This window comes from Chiloscyllium plagiosum, unplaced genomic scaffold, assembly GCF_037043375.1.
Source record: "Chiloscyllium plagiosum isolate Xiang-an unplaced genomic scaffold, Cpla_swu_hap1 HiC_scaffold_42, whole genome shotgun sequence".
In the NCBI taxonomy this organism is placed as follows: domain Eukaryota; kingdom Metazoa; phylum Chordata; class Chondrichthyes; order Orectolobiformes; family Hemiscylliidae; genus Chiloscyllium; species Chiloscyllium plagiosum.
In genome coordinates, this window is record NW_028270180.1 from 9,173,600 (window position 1) to 9,189,200 (window position 15,601).

The 15,601-nt window shown below is 42.6% G+C and overlaps 1 protein-coding gene across 2 annotated transcripts in view; it reads right to left on the bottom strand.

Annotated features, from left to right (window-relative positions):
• The window catches only part of LOC122542490 (protein ERGIC-53-like), an 80,433-nt gene that overhangs the window by 15,303 nt on the left and 49,529 nt on the right, over positions 1-15,601 (bottom strand). For both annotated transcript variants that reach the window (XM_087982225.1, XM_043680265.2), the window contains exon 11: positions 2,641-2,785. In XM_087982225.1, coding sequence (XP_087838351.1) covers positions 2,641-2,785 — 145 coding nt within the window. The remainder of the gene's footprint in view (positions 1-2,640; positions 2,786-15,601) is intronic.

Consider the following 15,601-nt stretch of genomic DNA (forward strand, 5'->3'; position numbering starts at 1 on the left):
GCCAGACATTTTGATCTATTTTTTTCACCAATTCACGTAATGGTACAGAATCTAAAAAACAGCACGCTGCCGAATGCTGACGTCTGTGACAATGCTGTGGCATTAAGAGGTTATCTTGTCCTAGTCTCTGTTTTTAAAAGGGAGGTTGTAAGGCAGTGGTGCCAAACGGTGCACCAAAACCATTAGAATAAACAACTTGGGTTATTTTAAAACATTGGAACAATAGCATCAGCCTGAATGGGTTGTGGCCAGCTCTCTCAGACCAGAATTTCTAATTTTGTTTTTAGGTTTAACTTTAAAGCAGTTGCTGTTGTGGGCTTGAAGAGGTAGAAGCTATTCTTACCACCTCACCGATTACAGCCAAAAGCTGGGGATTCTCTTCCTCAGCTGCTAGATTGCATGGGAGACTAAATCTGTTTTCTGTATTTGCCAAAGAGTATGCTGATGGGATGTTACTATATTGTAACCATTAATTAATAAAGCAATTGTATCAACTATTCTGTTAAGTTTCCAATAGTTACGCTACTCTAAATTCCTCTTTCTTTGGTTGTATTTTATCAATAGTGTTCAAACAAATTGTGTTTTGCTTAATATGGATTAGGAGAAAGTGAGGTCTGCAGATGCTGGAGATCAGAGCTGAAAATGTGTTGCTGGAAAAGCGCAGCAGGTCAGGCAGCATCCAGCGAACAGGAGAATCAACGTTTCGGGCATAAGCCCTTCTTCAGGAATGAGGAAAGTGTGTCCAGCAGGCTAAGATCTTCTGTGCAGAGGAGATGACCGGGGGGGTGCAGTGAGAGAGGGACTCACTGAAATCTTTGTAGAGGGAGGAAGAGAGCTTCTTCAAGGAAGTGAGTCCCTCTCTCACTGCACCCCCCCGGTCATCTCCTCTGCACAGAAGATCTTAGCCTGCTGGACACACTTTCCTCATTCCTGAAGAAGGGCTTATGCCCGAAACGTCGATTCTCCTGTTCCCTGGATGCTGCCTGACCTGCTGCGCTTTTCCAGCAACACATTTTCAGCGTTAATATGGAGTAGTTTGACCAGTCACACTGCATCTGGAACACGGCACTTTACATTTCACTTTAAACTAAGAAAAAGTTAGGGGCTAGGCTACCTTCTTAAAATAGTTTGAGAGGCCTGGTCTGGTCCATTACAGGTTACTCAGAAACAGGAACAGGAGTAGGCCATTCACCTCCTCAAGCCTGTTCTGCTATTCAATAAGATCACAGCTGATCTGTAGCTTAACTCCACACATCTGTCATTGGCTCAAATTCCTTTGCTTCACAAAAATTATCTAAGATTTAAAATTAACAATTGATCCAGCACGCACTGCCATTTGCAGGGGAGTCCTGCCAGTGTAATTTGGGAGGGTTTAAATTTGTATGGCATGGCAGGGGAGCCAGAGTGGTGGGTCAGCATATGCAATGATTGAGAAATGAGTCTAATAGGAAGGATAGGCAGGACCAGGCTAATGAACACAGGTGCATTTAGTATTCATGAATGATAATGAAAATGTGTATTTAACTTAATGCAAAGAGTATAACACATGAACTTAAGGCCTGGGTTACTACATGGAATTACAATGTTGCAGCCATTGCAGAAACTTGGCTGAGAAAAAGGCCGGACTGGCAGCTCAATGTTCCAGGGTTTAGATATTTCAGGCAAGATGGGTGGGCAGGGGGGAAAATGTCTGCGTGTGCATGCACGCGCGTGAATGCGTGTGGAGAGTCTCCCCAATGTAGAGGAGACCACTATGAGTGGGTGTGGGGGGAGCGGGGGTGGAGGAGTTGCATCACTGATTAAGATGATTGGCACGGTTCTACTCAGAGAGGACATCTTGGCGGTGCCCATTCAGCGAGACCATATGGGTAGAACTGAGAAACAAGAAAGGAGTAATCATTATGATGGGGCTATAGCGTTGGTCTCTCAATAGCCAGCAGGAGACAGAGGAACAGATATGTCAGCTGATCATGGAAAGTATACCAGAGACTGACAGTTATGATTAGTGACTTGACTGCCAGATCTACAGACTTCAGGACATTCCACACTTTATTTTTTTTTATCTTCAAGAATAACTAATCTTAGCTAGAAAGTGCTTTTTTTAAAAAAAGAAAATGAACCTGTGAAGAGAGAAATCCATTTTATCTCTTTAATCTGAAGGATGTGCGTGTGAGGCTATTTATTTAATTCAGGATTGCCAGCATTTATTGCCTAACCTTAACTGCCTAGCAGAATGTGTAGTAATGAGCCCACCTTCTTGATTTGCTGCTATCCTTGGGAAAGAGAGGTAAACATTTATATATTCATCTCACAAAGTAACCTGAACCCTAACCAATGCTTCATCTTCACTGGGCAAATTTGCTTTTTCTTTCCCATAACTAATCAATAATTTTGTGTCTACTAAAGAAACCTAGTCAATGCATCTTTTTAATATAGGTCTAATATGGAGCAAGCATACCACTGGTTGAATCGGGATTTGGGTAAAATATTGTTAAGTTTATGCTGTGGTCTGGGGGACACCGGGATGCAGGAATGACAACTCACTCTTCCCATCTCAGTTGCAACACTAGTCCAAACATACATTATGGCAGAGATATCAAACTCCCAATGAAGCATAATCCAGAAGTTTTCAAGTCATACCTTAGTGTTAGTTAAGCTGTTAATGCCATTTTTCACGACGTGAATGTGTTCCTGGATCTCATTGACATGGCTTTTGTCTTCAGTGATGGCATTTAACGACTGCTGACTTTGCCTCATCTTGGATAACATGTCTGCAATGTTGACACTGGAAAGCAAAATGCAACAGAGTTAAGATGGAGAGGAGAGATGTCAGTTAGCTGGACAGCTGGTTTGCAATGTGGGGTGATACTGACAGCACAGCCTTAATTCTTGCACTGTCTGAGGTTATCATGAAGATCCCACCTTCTCAAACTCGTCTCTCACCTGAGGTGTGGCAACCCTCAGGTAAACTCAACACCAGTTGTGTCTTGCTAATGAGAGAGCAATCCTTTGGGATAATAGTGGGGTTAAGATGGAATCCAAAGTTTACAATTACACTCACCAAAAGTTAGGAATCATGCTAGATATTGAGTTACAAAAGGTTCTGAAGAAGGATTCAGCAAATCTTAAAGCTGCTCTACCATTGAAATGTATTTTTGCAAATTAAAGTGACAAATGCCTTGAATGCAAACACTCTGATGGTCAATGAATAAACATTGTGTCAAACTGAGTTTTGCAATATTTGATTCACACACAGGAATTTCAAGGAATTATACTGTATATACACAAAGATCCAAACTCTCTATTTACCACCCAGTCATTGCCAAAGCCATACTCTCCTTGCTGCAAGCCTAATCAATAACAGAATGACAGCATAACACACACATGCTGACCATAATCCCAAACTAAGCTAATCCCACCTGCCTGCGCTTGGCCCATATTCCTCCAAACATGTCTAATTCATGTACTTATCTAAAAGCCTTTTAAATGTTGTAATTACACCCGCATCCACCACAAACCATGCTCTATGGGGAAAGAAAATTGCCCCTCAAGCCTTTTTAAAATCTTTGTCTCCTCACCTTAAAAATATGCCCAGAGTCTTGAAATCCCCCACCCTAGGAAAAAGACAGCTGCCATTCACCTTGTCTGTACCCCTCATTATTTTAGAAAGGTCTATAGGGTCACCCCTCAACCTCCTACACTCCAGGAAAAAAAGTACCAGCCTCTCCTTATAACTCGAACCTTCCATTCCCGGCATCCTCCTGGTAAACGTTGTCTGAACCCTCAAGCTTAATGATACCCTTCCCATAACAGGGCAACCAGAACTGGATGCAATATTCCAGAAGAGGCCTCACCAATGTCTAGTATAACCTCAACATAACATCCCAACTCCCATACTCAAAGGTCCTTGCAATGAAGATAAACATGCTTAATGCCTCCTTAATCATCCTAACTATATGCGATGCAAACTTTCAACAATTATGTACCTGAACCCTAGGTCTCTCTGTTCTACAACACTACCCAAGGCCCTACTTTTAACTATAAGCTCTGCCCTTGTTTGTTTTACCAAAATCCAGTACCTCACATTTATCCAAATTAAACTCCAATTAAACTGCAAAAGAATGCAGCTTGTAGGGAACTTAAGATATTGGAGAAGACTGTTGGAGATCAGAGAAAGTTCTCCACACAGCAGAGGGAGACACTCAAGTATAAATGGTCAAACATAGGAAAGCTCAGCATGTGGCTTCAGGTGGAACATGCGTTTACAAAATACACCAGCAAAAGCCAGCAGGGGCCTCATGGATGTATCTAAATCTTCCCCTTGAAACAAAGTGAGAAAATTAGACGTAGATTTCGAAGCCAGCCCTGGGTGCATCGGTTAGCTCAGGTGGTGGGACACCTGGATTGTGATACCAACAGTGTGCCAGTGTGGGTGCAACGTCAGCTCACACATATTCTATTCAAAAGGCTTGCAGGTGAATTTGCATCATGCAAGAGACGGTGTGTTGTGTTGTGATACTATCCCATTTGAAACCTTTGACGTTTTACCTCGTCCTCTGTAGCAGGCAACACACACACCTACAGTAGCAGGTGTGCACAGTTCTGGTCACCTTGCCGTAGAATATTATGAAATTGGAAAGGGTACAGAAAAGATTTACAAGGATGTTACTGGAAATGGAGGATTTAAGCTATAGGGAGAGGCTGGATAGATTGGAACTTTTTCCACTGGATTGTAGGTGGTTGAGGTTTATAGAAGTTTAGAAAATCATGAGGGGCATAGATAAGGTGAATAGCATATGTCTTTTCCTAAGGATAGGGCAGTTCAAAACTACAGGTCTTAGGTTTAAGATAAAGAGGGTTTAAGATTTAAAAGGATCCTGAGGGCCAACATTTTCACACAGAGTAGTTCACGTGTGGAATGAACTTCCAGAGGAAGTGGTGGATGTGGGCACAGTTACAACATTTCAAAGACATTTGGACAGGTACATGAATCAGAAAGGGTCAGAGGGAAATGGGCCAAATGCTGACAAAATGGGACTAGTTTAATTTAGGAAACCTGGTCAGCATGGGCGAGTTGGACCAAAGGGTTTGTTTTTGTACGACATGACTCGCTCGGACCCTCGAGCCTCCTGCCGTTCAACAGACTGCAGTTCGGAGTGTGGCCCAAGCTCCGCTTTCCTTCCAATCACCCATAATCCTCAACTCTCCTGTCAATTAAAAGTCTGAACAACTCAGCTTTGAATATATTCAAAGACCCCGCCTCCGCTGCTTTCAAACACTAACACTCCTCTGGGAGGAGAAATTCCTCCTCGTTTCCGAATGGAACTGGAGACCCTACATTTTTAAAACTGCGTCCCCTACCTCTAGCTAACTCGTAATTGTTCACGACTTTGAACAAAAGACACTTAAGAATCATATGTCCTGGTAACTATCACCTATGGTTACAATCTGGGATCTTCCCAATAAAAGTTCCACTATCTACAGAAAACTAAAGGCTATGCACTGTGTGGACTAATAGGTCACTCCAGTCAGATGATTCACTCCCAGCATTATCACTTGGCTTCCTGCTCAAAATCAGCCTCTGGTTAGGGGAAAAAAAAAATCAGCAGATGGCATTTGTTATGCAGCTGTACAGATCGTTGTAGTGTCAGCCACTGAAGCAGTGTCGAACACTGTATCCAAATATAGTTTACATGAGGAGGCACGGTGGGATTATCATATTAAAATATGAAATTGCAATTCAATTCTAATTACACTTACAATCTAATCATAAGTTGGGAAAAGCACTGCGAAGCTCTCTCAAAAGAGATTTTCTGGCTATTCTGAATCAGAAACAGACGATGCCAGAAAACACTCAGCGGGTCAGACAGTGTCGGGAGAATGCAAAGGCTAAAGTTCACATTTTGGGTCAATGAACTTCCCAGGGTTCAGATGCTCATAGATTTGGAGTGTTTCCAACAATTTTCATTTCAGAAGGTGGTTCTGTGTACGGCTTGTGTGATTTATTCTAGTCAGTTGAGCCTGGGAGGAGTCTGTAAGAGCAAATTCTCGACAAAAGAGGGGACATGTTTTCATTGAGTTTCTCAGAAAACTTGCACATTCGGTGGAGGAGGAGGAAAATCGAAACCATTAACTCAGCGAGTGGAGCAGGCAGAGCAAAATCCCAGAGGGCAGTGAACCTGACCTACATGCCTATGGTAAATTCAATACTTACTACTCAACCAATACACAACAGGAGAGATCATTCCAGTCTTGTCCTGCAAAGACTCAGACATTTTTAGTTCTCAATGAAATAAACGACTTCCCTGCTTTTGTTTATTCTTCAAAGGGATGTTGGCATCACTGGTTTCACTGGCATTTGTTGCCCATCCATCACTGCCCTTGAATTGAGTAGCATGCTTGGCCGTTTCAGAGGGCAGTTAAGGATTAGCCACATTGATGAGAGTATGGATTCATAAGGTGGGCCAGGCTGGGTAAAAAGGGCATGTTTCCTTCTCTTAAGACATTATAGCCATTAATGACAGTGGTCATGGCCACCATTATTGAGGCTAGCTTTCAATTTCAGATTTTATCAATCATATTTAAATTCCAGTGCCAGGGACCCAGGTTCGATTCCTGTCTCATCTATGACAAGTCTACCATACACATTTGTTAAAACAGACCCACAGAGTGGAAATGTAACCAGAACACTGCCCGGTTATCTAGTTACCCTCATCAAAAACACACCGTTGTATGGCCAAGAGCTGAAACACCCTCAACCCCCACATCGTACAAACACTGAAGAATAATTACCGGGTGTAAAACATTTCTCGTACATGAAGTTCAGAGAGGTTGAGCCAAATAAGCTCTTCCCTTTTGAATTTGAATCTATTGTACATTTGGCTTGTGCAGATATATTCCTTCATATCTACAGAGGTCCATTTAATCATAATCATTGATTGGACTGGACTGGACTGAGTAGATTGTACAGGAGTCACGATAAAGGGATGTGGGGTCATTCCTTGGGCACACCCAATTTGATTCTGAAAAAGAATACTAAAAAGGTCTAATTGGCCAAAAAAAACAATTGATAGACGAATAGAACTTTGCAGCAAGTGAGGACATGGAGCTGAGCTGTGTATAGCCCTTTGGCCTTAAGATTAGCCGGGACCTAAAACTTAGCTAATGAAACATGGTCAACACATTGAATGTCCCAACCTCTTGGGTTGGATTAGATGAAGAGTTATCACTGGTTCCTAGTTACGTTCTGGATATTCTTGCCAAAAGTGGAGATGTGTCCAGCTATCTGATGGAAGGATTGGGTTCAATTCTCTCCAGTCCAGCAGCCTGTCAACACACAGGTCAGTCCCTGGATCGAGTACCAGGGAACGCCCAGCAGTTAAAGAAACATGATCCCATGAATAATCAACCATCCCACACCTCTCGGCATGGAAAAGCACAATGGTCAAAAGTAACAGAACATTGCAAAAAAGCTCAGGACCCAATAGCTCATTTCATTTCCCTTTCACCAAACTACAAATATATTTAGCAAGATTGGGCAACATTTGAGAATATTTCCTGAGCATTGTTTCCCCAGGAGAAATATTGGAGTAAATCCCAGGTAACGGGATTGCTCAATGTCTCCGAATTAAATATTTCCCCCAGATAAACTAAAGCAACCTTCCTGTCAAAGGACTTCAATCACAATCCATTTGAAGAGCACTGATCTTTTGCTGTCAGAAACTGAAATGAATAATGTACAGCTTTTGCTCCCAGCCCATTGATTCCTTGACTGGCAGAGACAGATTTCTAAAAGCAAACATTAACAGTATCCAGGTTGCATGCTGACAGAATCAGCAGGTCATTCTCCCCATCGAGTCCACACTGACCACCCCACTTTGGTAAGATGTTTCCATTGGTAGCAGAGACTAGGACCTGAGGGCACAGCCTTACAGTAAAGGATAATCCTTTTAGAACGGCGATGAGGAGAAACTTCTTCAGCCAGAGGGTGGTGAATCCATGGAATTCACGGAAAGCTGTGGAGGCCAAGTCATTGAGTATATTTAAGACGGAGATAGGTAGGTTCTTGAGTAACTTATCAAATTATGATTGAATGCAGCAGCAGATTCACTGAGTTGAATGGCCTTTTCCCATGGCCAACCCACCTAAGCTGCACATCTTTGGACTGTGGGAGGAAATCAGAGCACCTGAAGAAACCCATACGGACAGGGGGAGAATGTACAAACTCCACACAGACATTCAATCAAGGGCTGGAACTGAACCTGGGTCCTTTGCACTGTGAGGCAGCAGTGTTAACCACTGAGCCATCATGCTGCACTATTACTGAGTGTGTTACACTACTGGAAAGAACAAAACTCTGAAGACAGAGCAAGAGCGAGAGAGAGCAAGAGAGATTATGGGTTGGTCAATACCTAGTGTCGTTGTTGAAGTCATAGAGTAATAGAGATGTACAGCACAGAAACAGACCCTTTGGTCCAACTCGTCCATCCTGACCTAATCTAGTCCCATTTGCCAGCATTTGGCCCATATTCCTCCAAACCCTTCCTATCCATGTACCCATCCAGATGCCTTTTAAATGTTGCAATTGTACCAGCCTCCCCCACTTCCTCATGCAGCTCATTCCATACAGTGCAATAGGGCTGTTCAAAGGGATTAGAGAAGGAAACCTCTGGGGATGGAATCAAACCAGGTGTCCGGTGCTCTAAGGCAGCAGCACTAACCACTACCAGTCACCATAGGAGGAAAAATAACAAATCTTAAACAGATTAATCTCAGGAAGGGAACATATTGGTTTCCCCACCCTCCTGTGCATTAGGCATTTAAAAGGCATTGCATCTGTCCAAGTTTTTGGACAGCGATGACCTTTCACTTTGATTCAATTCATCTGTCCAGACAAACCCAGGAGCATCCCGCCAACGCTCAGCATCTGTCTTGTAAATTATTCCAAAGCTTTTTCCTCTGCTGTTCCATCTGATGGACAATCCGTACAATGCTCGCTGTTCCTTGTGAAGAATTCTGTGGCATCTGTCAGAAAAGTGCTTTCCATCGGCTTGAAATTCACTCCTTTCCAAGTTTACCATCACAAATTACACTGAAATAGTGTCTGCTCTTATTTCTCTCTGGCAGAACTCACTGAGTTCTCTCTCAATGATTTTCTCCCCAGGCAGAGGCCAGATTTCTCCTGCAGTCCCAGACAAGTCTTTCTGATGCAAGGGATTAACCCTGCAGTTCTCTGCAGTGACTGAGCTTAAGCATCACCCTCTCATCTCGATGATCAAAACTTCTCATTAAAGCTGAAGATGTATTGTCGCATTCCAGTCTCAAATAATTTATATGGGTGGCAACAACGTGCCAGCATACTTTTAACATGCCTCCTCAGCACCAGTACCAAAAGGTATTAGTAAAACATAAAAGTTAAAAGATATTGTGAAACATGACTCCCTTCTTACTAGTTATTGTCAGACATGTTATGACACACGTGGAGTAGGTGGGATTTTGAACTTGGGTCTCCTGGCTTAATGGAAGGGACACTACCACTATGCCACAAGAGTCCTGCTCCTTTCCAATCTCCATCACCATTTGGGTAATTAGTTTCAGATCTTAATCGTAAAAAATTACCCTTTGGGAACTTTGACCCTAAATCCTGTAGGCCTACCGATGCATTTTTAATATCAACGCTACAGTAAAAGGAAACACAAGGACATTAGAACGTTTGCTTGAAAACCACTCGCTTTGAAGAATCTGAACCAGAGAATGTGATGGGAAATGGAGGGTTAGGATCGTACCTGCTGATTTATATTTTATGAAGACGGAATCATACGTAAAATCAAGTTCGTGGGCCTGAGTGACCGGCATCAGTTCCCTCATCCAACACCAATCCAGTTGAACAACTTTCTACCTTTACATCGACAATTATTTTGCCTTCTCACATTGCATCTCAGCGACTGCACGTCCTGTTGGATTCCACCAGTCAATGGCCACTGGAATTAGATCAAACAATCTGGGCCATGCTCGATGTGTAAAATGGCCAATTCATTTGCTTCGGAAACCATGCTAGTCTCGCTGTGAAAGGTAACTCATTGGATTTGGAGCACTTTCAGATCCTTCGGAGACCAAATGAGATAGGACATACATTTGTGGAGTAGAGGGAGTTATCTTAAAACTACAGCAAAGCCAATCGGGGTGACGTCACAGAGCGCGCCTCCATAAAAAGACTAATGAAAATGTGAAATGGCATCCCTCTCCCAATGTTGCATCTCAGCCATGTGTCCAAGATGGCAGTGGAGTAGGACACTTCAGATGGAGCTTATCCGCTCGGTCTGTTTGGTTTCCTTCCTCTACTTTTTTTGTTCTCATCTATTTTCTTTCCTGCTCTCTTCTGTCTGTCACGGACTGCCAGCCTCAGACTTAGCACAGACCTGGTTGGACAGCCTCAGCGTGGACTTCCGGCCTCAAGGTAATTCATCAAAGTGTGGTCCCACTGTCGCTAATCACTTAAGACTGTAATATTTGAACTTTCTTTGTTTTAAGTAGAAAATAAAGATGGTGTCATTGTACTTTAATCACTGCAACGTTTAACCTTTAAATTTTGTTATTTCTTTTTGATTCCATACTTAGGTAGTTGTACTTAAGATGGTGCCTTTTGTGGCAGCATTATACAATTTTTACTGCACTCCTGTACTTTTGTACTTGAGTTCATGTGAAAATAAAAAAAATCAAAACAAGATGTCCCCTTGTAAATAGAGATCATGCATCCTGGCAAATATAAAATTGAAGGCACTGTGCACAATGCCCTACTCAGGTCTCATGAACAGTTGCTCAGACTGGAGGCCAGATGAAAGTTTCAAACCTGAGATGGATAAACATTTGGCAAACACACCAAGGAATAAGGCTATTGTGGCACAGTGGTAGTGCAGCACCTCAGCCTACTGCAGAGGTGCGTATTAATGAGAATGAGGTCAATGAGAAAATAGCCAAACATAGCAAGTGAAACAATGCAGTTCGCTGGGGTTATGATACAGATTAGACACAGCCTAACTGAATGAGAGAGCAGGTTTGAGTGGGGCTGAATGGCCTGCACCAGTTCCCCAACCCTAACCCAACAACAATCTGGTTAAATGATCGCCCTCCTTAACTGCTACAACTATTTTGCCATCTCACGGTGCATCTCAGAGACTGCACATTACATTGGCTTCCTCCAGTCAATGGCACTGGAATCGGGGAAAACAAACTCAGGAGTTAAAATGCTTTCCCAGGAAATGAATCTGCTTGAAGGAGACAATGGTTGACAGCAGTATGTTTTCCACTCAATTGGACACACAGGGGCTGGAAGGCACAGAGCATCAATGACGACATTGTAACAGAGGAAACCAGCTCCACATATCACAGCTTTTGCTCTTGGCTTGATATTATCTTGGGCAATGTGCTGTCAAGGACAGGAGACTGCAAGCTAACATTCAACTGATTCTGCAACTAACTAAGGAGGTCAGATTAACAAATGAATAAACAGTAAGCTCTAGATATTTATGTAACTGTAAACAGTGTTCTGAACTGAGGGCCAGATAAGTTCTGAACATGATTCGCAGCAATGAAAGAACATTTGATTAGTAATCTAAATGGACAACTTCATCAGCCAGTCGAGTGCAGTTGAGAAAACAGTTCTGTCCAAAACCTTACAACCTAACTCCACCGAATGCTTACATTCTGATATTCAGGAAGGGTAGAACTGGGCTTGCTTTGTCTCAAGGGATGTGGGCAAGGTTAGAATTTGTTGACCATTCCTTAATTACCCTTGGCTTACTTGGCCACTTCAAGAATGAACCACATCGCTGTTTGTCTGGAACTACATGCAGGCCAGACCAAGTGAGGATGGCAGATGTCCCTAAAGGCTATTACCGAATCAGTTGGGCTTTTACAATGACATTATCACGGACCGCCATTACTACAACTGATTTTATTAACTGAACTTAACTTGCACTTAGAATACTGTATACAATTCTGGTTGCCGGTGGGGTGGGGGGGGGGGGGGGGGGGGGGGGGGAGGCGTGGTAAGTGGTGAGTGGTGATGAACTGCTTTTGTGAACAGCCCAGTTTAGTTACTCGAACAACTCCTTTTGTACACCTTTTATTCAGTGATGTGACTTGCAGGGACATTTGAGGGGACAATTAAGAGGCAACCTCATTGTTATTTGTCTGTAGTTACATATGAGCCAGACTGGGGAAGGATGGCAGATTTCCATCCTTAAAATATATTGGTGACCCAGATGGGTTTTTAATGACAATCTGGTTCTGTTATGCTCACTATATTTGAGACTCATTTATGAGTTGAATTTACCTTCCCACAGCTATCGTGGTGTGATCTGAACGTGTGACTTTGCAGCATTAGTCCAGATCCCCAGGTCACCAGCTCTGTAACACTGCTGCCAGAGAAAGTGATAAGATGTTGGTTATGATTACAGCATTAAAAAGACATTTGGATGGGTACACGAATAGGCAAGGTTTAGAGGGATATGGGCCAAATGCAGGGAAGTAGGACCAGTTCAGTTTAGGAAACCCGGTCGGCATAGGTGAGTTGGACTGAAGGGTCTGTTTCCAGGCTGTATGAGTTTATGGCCAGCTGTTATGACAAGATTTGAACTCATGTCCCCACAGCATTGGTCCTCTGGTTCCCATGGTGAAGAGGCATAGGCAGTGAGAGAATTGCGGCAATGTTACATGAGAAAAATAACAGCAGCGAATTGTGCTCAGATCCCTTCCTTCCTTCACACAGGGAAAAGGCTTGCAGAAATTTACATTCTTAGGTTGTATCCTAGCACCAGATAATAACACATCAAGGAGGAAACAATAGCTAACCATCAAAGCTGCTTGTGCCACAGATGATGGAGAGAGCTTTCACTTCAATATTTCTCAGACAGGTTTCAATTTGCTGGAGATGGGGGAGGTGGCAGAGGGATGTTTTCACAAAATATTATTTCCCAAATTTACCCAGGGTGGTTTTCCTCTGATCTCTTGATGTTCTGGACTCAATGGAACAAGGAAGGAATGCTTAATCAAGAGGTTGAAGCCATACTGAGTGTAGACAGGCTCAATGCGTCATCAACTTAATACACATGGATTCCTGAAGAAGGGCTTATGCCCGAAACGTCGATTCTCCTGTTCCTTGGATGTTGCCTGACCTGCTGCGCTTTTCCAGCAACACATTTTCAGCACACATGGATATTGTCAATCTTGTCCGATTCACACTCAAGGTAATGTTGCAAATCAACTCTACATGAATATGCTGCTTTTGTAAATATTTCCTTTCCCCTGACATTGTAACAGGACTCTGTGCACCTGACGTCAGTCCTCTAATGCATCCAGATGCATCGCAAGTTGGTTCAGTACCTACTCTGCCCAGGACTGTCAAAACTACAGAGTTGTGAACACAGCCCAATCCATCACATAAACCAACCTTGCACACATTGACTCCATCTATATTTCTCACTGCCTCGGGAAGGCAGCCAACAACAACACCCCAGTTATAATCTCTTCCAACCTCTTCCGTCAGGCAGAAAAAACAAAAAGCTTAAACATAGATTCAAGAACAGCTTCTTCCCCACTGTCATTAGACTTTTGAATAGACCTCACAAATTTAAAATTTAATGTGGATCTTGCTCTTTGCGCACCTTCTCTGTAGCTGTAACATTGTATTCCTCGTTCTATTCTATTACCCTAATGCACTTTGTATGGTATGATCTGTAGCGCACGCAAAACAAAACAAAACTATTCACTGTGCCTAGGTACACATGGCAATAATAAATCAAATAATTATCAGGCAAATTGAAGACGGAGCATCTCAAAGTGTAGACAAAATTCCATGCAAGGACTGCCATAAACACTATGTAGGACAAACAGGAAGAAAGTTAGCCACCAGGATACACGAACATCAGCTAGCGACAAAAAGACACGACCCTCTCTCCCTCGTAGCCCTACACACGGAGGAAAAAAACACCATTTCGACTGGGACAACACATCTATCCTGGGACAGGCTAAGCAAAGACAAGCCAGAGAATTCCTAGAGACCTGGCACTCCAACCACAACGCCAAAAACAAACACATAGTTCTAGATACCGAACAGGAAATGACATCACCACAAACCCCAGGAAGCCCATCTAGGACAAACATATAAATAGAAAGCAGGAGACAACAGCTTCGCGTCACTTGGAGGTCGCCACTGATGATGTTACCTAGCCAGGTAATGAAACGTCTGGATATCAAACCTACAGCTCAGCAAGCAAACCTACACCATAAACCTCATGATGTTATAAACCTATATAATGTCACCCTCAGCCTCCGACGCTCAGGAAACATAGCCCCAGCCTATTCAGCCCCTCCCTATAACTCAAATCCTCCAATCCCGGCAACATTCTTGTAAAACTTCAAACAACTCAAAGCTGGTGAGTCATAACACAAATTTAGCACGCTCAATGTTAATATTTTTAACCTCTCACGGGTGTGTCTGAGAAACTAAAACAAAAAAGTTTCCATTTCCTGACACCTTCGGAAAACATTTAAAGAGACTTTCATTCAGAGCACATTACTGTCTTCAGAGGAAAAGTAAAAAACTTAATTAATTCTCATTGCAAATTAATTAAATCTTTGTAAAACACACTTAAATGGAGAGATTCTTCAGTTTAGAACAAGCAAACTTTTTTGCCCCCTTTCACAAATGTATCCTTGTACTGCATTTGGGCCCAATTCAATATGATAAAAAGACAATTTGCCTTCATACTAAGATTTGGAAACTGGGAATATTTGATGGTTTAACAAAAATGTACCCATCATGATTTTGGGGGCAAGACTGGAATTTTCTAAAGCTCGCTGGCTTCACTGCTACCCAGGCCGTTCAAATTACAAAACATACTGCCCTCATCAATTCGCCTTTTCCAATTCGATTAGTCTCCACAAAACGACACGGAGACCTCAATCTTGCTTTTAAAACTATCCCATGGATTCCCTCCATCTTGAGTTGCTGATTTCCATCATCCAAATATCAGCGCCAACTTGTTCAACTCTCTAACTCTAACTGAATGTTTAATATTTCCCCATCAGTTATATGACACTTTGATCTTTTGCCATAAATTCTGAGTCCTATGATCCTGCCCCACTAGCTACCTGACAAAGGAACAGCACTCTGAAAACTTGTACTTCTAAATGAACCTGTTGGACTATAACCTGGCGTTTGGTGATTTTTAAACTTTGTTCTCTGAATGTGGCCACTCTTAGTCGGGGGCAAGAATATAAGACACAATCCAAGGTCTCCTCAAGACTCTTTGATTCCCTATTGCTTCAGTCTCCCTTTTTTTCCCCCTCACTGTCTCCCTCATGTCTTTAGTGTAATATTAGAGTAATATTTCCCATGCCCAGGTTTTAGGTGTGTTCCGGGAATATCAGAAATGAATTTCAAATACTTTTCAACATGAAAAACCGGGAGCCACATGGTTAACCGAGGGAGTGAATCCTTTGCCAATGAGAACAAATCTGTCATCGTTCCAGAATCAGCTTGCTGTTGTTTAATTTTTGAACTGGGATTCAGCCTGTGGGTGGATTAGTAATGGATTTG